The 8,175-nt window shown below is 43.5% G+C and overlaps 1 protein-coding gene across 1 annotated transcript; it reads left to right on the top strand.

Moving 5' to 3' along the window:
• Window positions 1-5,147: 5,147 nt before the first annotated feature.
• On the top strand, window positions 5,148-7,251 carry LOC106417213. The gene is made up of 4 exons (XM_048767999.1): window positions 5,148-5,652; window positions 5,736-5,930; window positions 6,008-6,546; window positions 6,649-7,251. The coding sequence occupies exons 1-4, from the start codon at window positions 5,148-5,150 to the stop codon at window positions 7,249-7,251; spliced, it is 1,842 nt and encodes a 613-aa protein (XP_048623956.1).
• Window positions 7,252-8,175: the final 924 nt, after the last annotated feature.

Raw genomic sequence — 8,175 nt, 5'->3', positions numbered from 1 at the left:
GGGAGCCAGTCTCGGGATTCCAGCCATTTTCAGGATTCCCCTTCGCTCCACAGCTCCTAACATACATCTCCCTCTGCTGCACCCGCTCCTGCTGCACCCGCTCCTGCTCCTCTCGCTCCTGCTCCTCTCGCTCCCGCTGCTGCACCCGCTCCTGCTCCTCCGGGTCCTCCGGGAGTGATGAGTGTTGCGGAGTTGGTTCGACAGCCCGGTCGTGACCATCTTCCCTATCTCACTCCGTATCCACATGGACGGGGTCAAACATGGTAATTAAACATATTTTTTTTCATTAAAATTTGATTCATTATTAACCGTTTGTTCTTTTTATTAGGTTCAACCGATCCGGGAACGGGATCAGCGCATGGATCAACCGTATGATGTACTCGGCCCTCGACAAGGGACATCCGACTTTCACTGACTTCCCTACCGACAAGCAGCATCTGTGGTTTCGTCAGTTTGCGGTAAGTATTCTAATTTTTTACTTATATTTTTAATCTTTAATATAAATTTTCTACTAATTGTGTTTTTTTTTCAGCAAGAATTCAACTGGAATTCTGATGAGATGCTCTTTATCTATCACCACTTCGTCCATAAAGTTATGGACAACTATGGAAAGCAGATCCACGAGTGGAAGAAGAAGTGGGAAATCAACAAGGTTTGTTTTTAATTTATTAAATAATTTTTTAATTTATTAAACTATTTTCTTTTTTTTTATTAAAAGGTCCCAAAGTCGATAAACCACACGGTCTGGACGGAGTTGTGTGCGCATTGGAATAAGGAAGAGACGAAATAAACTTCTTCCACCAACCGCAGGAGCGACCGTAAAGGGAAAGGCGTCTTCAAGCATAACTTGGGTGCTCAATCTATTGCCTCTCTGGGAGATCGCATGGTAAGTTCAGTCGCCTTTTCTTCAATTATTTAAGTTTAGAAATTTTATTTTTTCGCATTTCTTCTAATTTCTAATGTTTCTTTAATTTATGTTTTTTTTCAAGGCGGAAGAAAATGATGGCGAGCCGGTTGATGATCTCGCCCTAATGAAGAGGGCGTATACCAACAAGAAGACCGGCCAGATTGATGACGGTCTTGTCAGGGAAGTGGTCACCCTGGTCCAAACTCAGGTGCAAGACGAAGTGTCTCAGCTTCAAACCGAGGATGACGCTTCGACGGCTTCGACCAACTTGTCCCGGTTTCAAATCAACGAAATCGTTGAATCCGTAAGTTCTTTTTTTAAAGTTCAATTCATTTATTTCTTGATTTAAATTTGGCTATTTTCTATTTCAGTCGGTTCCAAAGAAGAAGGGACGTTTGGTCGGTTTGGGTCGTCGCACCAGTCGGTTCCTCCTTCTTCTGCACCACCGCCCTTTGTTGATCCAGAAGTACTTACGGCTCAGTTGAAGGACAAAGATGATCGCATATCTTTGTTGGAGACCCAGATGGCGGCTCAACAGGCGGGCTATGAGGCACAGAGGAGGTTGAACCAGCAAATGATGGATATGATGCAGAGGATGTACCCGAACGACGTGTTCCCGGACGTGCCAGACCGGTAGTTTTTTTTTTTTTTTCAAAAACTCGGAATGTTTTATTTTTATTTGTACAACTTTGAATATTAACTAATATGATTTCAATTTTAATTTTAATTTTATATTTTCGAATTTAAATTTCAAAAATTTTATTTTTTTAAAAAAAAATTAATTTTTTTTAAATTCCGAGGAAATGAACCCTCGGAATATACCGAGGGACATGTTCCTCGGAATATACCGAGGGACTCATTCCTCGGTATATACCGAGGGAGTTGTTCCTCGGTATATTCCGAGGGTTCAAATTCCGAAGAAATGAACCCTCAGAATATACCGAGGGACATGTTCCTCGGAATATACCGAGGGACTCATTCCTCGGAATATACCGAGGGACTTGTTCCTCGGAATTTTCCGAGGGTTCATTTCCTCGGAAATTCCCGATGAAAATTCAGAGGAACATTTCGTCGGAACTTCCGAGGTAAATTCTGAGGAAGTTCTCCCTCGGTATATTCCGAGGAGCTTTCCGACGAACTGGTGGTCCTCGGATTTTCCTCGGAAATTTGTTTCCTCGGAATTCCGTCGGAAAATTCCGAGGGATTTCCGAGGAAAAATGAATTTCCGAGGAGTTATTTCCGAGGACTTGTTTCGTCGGAATAACGTTATTCCGACAACATACCGACGATTTTTTCCCTCAATATGTCGTTGTTTTCTTGTAGTGGTTAGTTCATTCATTGTAAACTGGAACTAGGGGTCTAGAGGATTCAACCGTTGATTGGATTGTGTGATGTTAAGAAATGTTCCATATATTATATATACTTATACCTAGTTATAAGTAGGGACTATGTGCGAGGGCGGGGGTTCAGAGATGTCTGGACTAGCGACGCAGCTTTGGTGGGTGGGGGCTCAGAGACGTATGGGCTAGCGACGCAGATTGTGTGGGGTGTGGGTGCAGAGACGTTTGCATTCGACGCAGCTTTGGAGGGCGGGGGTACAGAGACAGACTGTACTAGCGACGCATCGTATGTCATATAAATATCCGTATGAGGAGATGCGGGTGTATGGACTAGCTATATGCTATCATCGCATTGTTTGTGTTTGTGTATGTATGCTTTAGGCGTCTTGCTTGTTCATGTTTGAGCTAAACTTCCATAGTGGGAGTTCTATTTACTCAAGTCAGTGGTTTGCGTGTTTAGCATCTCGTACCTCACGGAGTATCTCCCATGTTACTCACCTCTCTTCTCCCCATTGCAGGTGAGTTTCCCGAGTGTTGGATATCTGGACGGTTTGGTGTCTTGGGATCATTGTATTTTATTTCGGTTTTAATTAACTTTTTGATTTAATGTATTTGGTTTTAAATTATAAACTTGTTTTATTTGAAAATTATTTGATTATAAGGTTTGACATTTTTTCGGTTTTTTAAATCGGTTTAATTTAGTATTTTTTTGTTAGTAGTACGTCGTTCTGGAGAGAGGAGGAGATGGGTGTTACTCTATTGGTGGGAGGAATAGATGTACTTCCACTGAGAATATATTGTATTTGCTTGTTGTAAATTGTCCATCTGATTCTTGCATAAAGTAAAGGAGAGTTCCAAGAGCCATCAACTATATAACAAAGTTTTTAACGTGAGACAACAGGCCCTCAAAGGTTTCTATGCTCTGCATAGCTCGTTGACAGAATTGGTTTCCTGAATTATCCAACTCCTCACTATCTACGATTTCTTACTCCCATTTTTTCTTATCTTTCAAAACCTTACTAATAACATATGGTATGGGATCTTTTATTCGGAAAGATAATCTCATTCCTAGATTTCCAAATTTTCCATCCTACAAAAGGGTATAAATATGTTTCTCTACTTAGTGTTCTATTTATGTTCATAATCAATTTTATATTTTCAGCTGTGAGGTTATTATGGCTTAAAGGTACCATTCCAGATTAATTTTATATTTTCAGTGAGGTTATTATGGCTTAAAGGCGCCATCCCCGATCTATGTGCTTACCTGACTTTTGAGCAACATATGATTAGTTGTTTCCTCTTCCCTTCCACATCGTTGACAGGTATTATCAATCCTTAGCTTTCTTCTAGCTAAGTTATTACTCTCATTCATGTTTGACCCAAAAACGGTGTGTTTGTTGGCAGTGTTTGTTGGAATCATACAATAAATTTCTATAGAAGTTTAGGAGAAATCATCATTAAGATCAAATGAGAAAAAAAAACATCCAAATGATTTTGTTGATAAAAGATTGCATTACAAATGATTTGAAGAGTAAAGTTAATCTAAGAATCTATAAAATCCTTATAGGATGTGTTCTAGTTCTAAGAATGAGAAAAAAAAGGCCCCTTCCTAAGGAGAAGTGTCTCATTATTTATACAAGGACAAAGTCTAGGGTTCCCTAGTAAAATGGGTCTAATTCATTGTTTCATTGACCTAGTTGAAGGGCAAAGCCCACCTCCAACAGTAATCCCCCCCAAGTTTGTAGAGAGAGATGAGATTGATCTCTGCGAATTTTACGACCAGGGTTTATGAGACAATGAACTAGGCACATAATCATGTCGCAGACGAATTGTCATGAACGGGCTGTCATGGTTAGGTTGTCGTAAACGAAGTGTCATGGGCGGACTGTCTCGAACGAGCTGTCATCGACACACTTCTGATTCCAATCGGACTTCTTACTCCAGGGATGGTTTCGCGAACGATCTGTGTAGACAGTGTTCTGGACCACCCGAACAAGTCGCTATGGATGAAGCGTCAATCGACAAACTGCCAAGGACTAATCGCCATAGACATCGTTGTAGAACCTAAAATCTACACAAAGTATTTGATAGTGATCGGGGTTTGATCTAGGGAAGACAAATGATGTAGGCAACGATATCTTTAGAACACAACGATGTTAAGTAGTTTCCAGTAGGTGAAAATGGACTTTATTGATGAATAAGATCAAATACAATGGATTGAACTAGATCGAGTGATACAAAATGCGATCGGTAAAGAAAGAATCTAGAGGTGGGAAGACAACAAGATCGATGTGAATGTGTAGCTCTCTCTAGGGTTTTCAACGTCCCCCTTCTGTTTCCATTCCTCTTCCTTTATAGTAAGCTGACTTCAAGACCTCTGTGGTAGCTCCGCGATCTCAACTTCTTGTTGCACGATCTCCGCGACTTCGGCGACTCCTTCTCGAGCTCGTATCCTTGCTACGGACTCCGGCCCTTTAAGGCCCATGCCTTTGACCGCGACCCATTATGGTATTGACCAAAATTGGGTCCAACATTTGTCCCCCAGCCTTTTTGGTTTATTGGGAAACTGAAAAGGTGAGAAACTACCGTTACTTAGCGGTGTCGCGATTCTCGGGGAATGGGATGCCACACGCGTCGTCTTGATTTGACTTGTCGGCCATTTTAGGATCGTGTGGTCGAGATTGAAAGTTTGTGGCCGGTTAGATCCTAGCATTCTCGGGAACCTTTTTTTTATTATATATATATATATATATCACATATTACTGAGTAGATCGTCTTCTTCGTCACTTCGATCCTTCTTCTATCTTTGCCATCTTCTTCTTGGTTTTTTCTCTCTCTTTCGCAACACTTCTTCTTAATTCGGAACTGCGGCTGCCAAAAATTTTGGTCCGCATCTCAAGATGATTCTTAAAGGGAAACATATCGACGCCATTTACGAACTCTGGGGAGTCAGTTACGCCGTAGAAATTGAACTCCCCGAGGATGGTGAGACTCCGGATGACGTGAGACCGGGGTATTGTGGAGCTTGCGCGTCTCATTTCGAGGCTGGCAGCTTATCGTTTCCTCTTCCTCGTTTCCTTCTCGAGGTGCTGGCGGAGATCAAGACAGCGTTTATCCAGATGGCGCCTAACTTTTTCCGGTACTTTTTGGGTTGCTGGGTCCGAGCTCAGGAAGAAGGTCTCGAATTTTGTCTCAGGGAGTTAAAGCAATTATTTGCCATAAAGCGAAACAACGGCTTCCCTGGCACGATGATTCTTGCTCCTCGAGGTGGTCGTGTTATCACCGAAGGCATTCCTAATAAGGATGATCGATGGAGGGAGAAGTTTTTTGTTTTTAAGATAAATCCGGCGTCGGTCGGAGACTTTGATTTCGAGAGGATTTCTCGGGAATGGTCCGACGACATTGGTGAGTCTCATTTCGTCTTGGTAAACGATGTCTGTTGTTTTCTTCTCTTTTTTTTTGTAGAAAAGAATTTCTTTTATTTATAGAGCCTTTTGGGTCTGCGCCTATGTCTCTCGAGCTTCGCGGGTTAATGGAGACATTGCGTCGAGGTAGCACTCGCTGGCTCTCCTTTACTCCTGACCGAATTCAAGCCGCCTACGCTCTCCCATCGGGTGCGAATCATGCTACTACTGTCGCCTTGGTGGCTCCTGTTCGGCCCAAGAGAGGTCGGGGCACCAAAAGTAAGTGGCTATTATATTGCTCTGCTTTATGGCATGATCTGGGGTGCTTCGTTGATATGATCCTAAGTTTTTTCGAGGTTTGCTTTGCTTTTTTGGAAAGAAGGATGAAGAGGTGTTGCTCGATCGTCCTGACGAGTCTTCTGAGGCCGGGTCATCAGAGCGAACTCGGAAAGTCCATCGAGGACAGGTCCTTAGACCGAGGTCGCATGCTCAGTTTCCTGGTCTTCCTGCTAGGCCAGTGTCGGTCGCTATTCCATCTGGTGGAGCTCGCAAGGCACCGGATACGTCGGCGAGTTCTGCTGGTGATCGAGCTCTTAATGACGAGGTCGATTCGTTGTCTCGTCAATCTCGACGTCGGGTTTTGGAGGAGATTAATTATGTGACTTTGGGATCGTCGAACCCGAGACTTTCTCCGCCGTTGCGTGCTTCTGGTGAAGGTACTTCGCGGGTTAACCCCGGTGTCCTTCCTTCGAGCGTGCCTGAAGTTTTTTCGTGGTCGTTTGCGTATGACAGCGAGATCCCCATCCTTGAGAACCCCGAGTCCCTTGCAACAATTTGGTGTAAGATCAGAGCAAAATGGTGCAAGCTCCCTTCTTTGGAGCATATGCGAGAGAGCGTGCCTATGTTCGGATGGTAGTCGCAAATGCCAAGGTACGTTGTCTTCGCTTGATTCTTTATGGACTGGGATGCTTAGTTTTGATGCTATCGTTTTTCTTAGGCTATGAAGGCGAGCAATGATTATGCAGCTTTAATGGAGGGGCGATTAACAAATTTTCCTAGTAAGGAAGAGATCGCGGGTCACCTTCTCACGATCCAACAGCTTCGGGGTGAGCTGGATACTGTTCGGGAGGCGGAGAGACAGTGCGAAGTGGATTTTGAGGAATGGAGGAAGAAGTTGGCGGCTGCTGAGGCAGAAAAGGTCGTTGCTCAGAGCGACCTTAACTCGATGGAGGAGAAGTATAGGCGAGAGATCGAAGGTCGGGATAGAAAAACTCGCAAAGATCTCCATCTAGCTCGTGTGTCTCTAGCGAAGGAGTACGAGGGGGTTTTGGCTGTAATCAGGGGTAAGTTGGAGCAGAAGAAGAAAGAAACGGCCGAGGAGATTCTTTTGCAAGAGACGCGAGCACGTATCGAAGCTTTGACCAAGTATAATGAGGACGGCTTCGAGCTCGAAGCGGAGTTGGAGCGCCATAAAGACCTGGAGGTTTCGCTCGACGTCGATTATGGTCTTGCTTCGGTGTCAGACCTTTATCTTGGTCGTCTCGATCTCCCCGAGATCTCCGGAGATCTGTCAACCAGGATTGATGCGAGGGTTATTTAGTTCGACGTTTGCTATGTTTTATATGTATGTTTTTTTTTTTTTTGTTGGAGAAACATATATATGTTTTCAACGGATTTATGGGATAATACCTCTTTAATCGTATGTTTCTGATTTGTTTTAAGCCTCATTGAGCTTGTTGTTTTATCCTTGGGAAGGCGTGAAACAGAGACCGATCAGGAATCTGTTTTATGGGCCTTTATATGGCCTGATAGAAAGTTGGTAAATGGGCTATGCTTAGGTATTAGATGTCCAAAGTGATGAAAGAAAGCTAAAGACTGTTTGTTTGGTTGTTTGGGCTGCGCTCGGTGACGAGCTGTCTACGTACCCTTTTCAAGGGATCAAGCCTTATCGTAGTTCCATTTTTGACTGAGCTAGGTATAGATGGCCCCCAAGCTCGAAGCTTTGATCGTTATGATCGAGGTTCGGGTTTGCGTTATTTGTAGTATTTTTTTAAGTTGTAGGCGTTCCAAGGTCTCATTTCTGGGAGGCCTGTTTTGACTTTTTCTAGCTCGTAGACTCCCGTTCGGATTTCTTTAGTTACTTTGTATGGTCCTTCCCATTTTGTTCCTAGCTTTCCTGCTCCTGGCTCTTTCATTCCGTCGTACACTTTCCGGAGAACTAGGTCGCCTTTAGAGAAAGTGCGGTTTCTTACGTTTGAATCATAATAACGTGTCGCGGCTTGTTGGTAATTTTGTACGCGTATTGCTGCTTTTTTGCGTCGTTCCTCGATCATATCCAGCTGATGGATTAGCAATTCTTCATTGAGTTCGGCGTCTTCTGGACATATTACTCGTCGCTGACTCGGGACCTCGATTTCGGCTGGGATTACGGCCTCTATTCCATAAGATAGTGAAAATGGAGTTTCACCGGTTGCGGTGTGGGGGGTTGTTATGTAGGCCCATAGGACACCATGCAGCTCTTCTC

Source organism: Brassica napus, chromosome C9, assembly GCF_020379485.1.
Source record: "Brassica napus cultivar Da-Ae chromosome C9, Da-Ae, whole genome shotgun sequence".
Taxonomy (NCBI): domain Eukaryota; kingdom Viridiplantae; phylum Streptophyta; class Magnoliopsida; order Brassicales; family Brassicaceae; genus Brassica; species Brassica napus.
The sequence above is the reverse complement of the archived record's forward strand: the minus strand, read 5'-3'. Positions and strand labels throughout refer to the sequence as shown.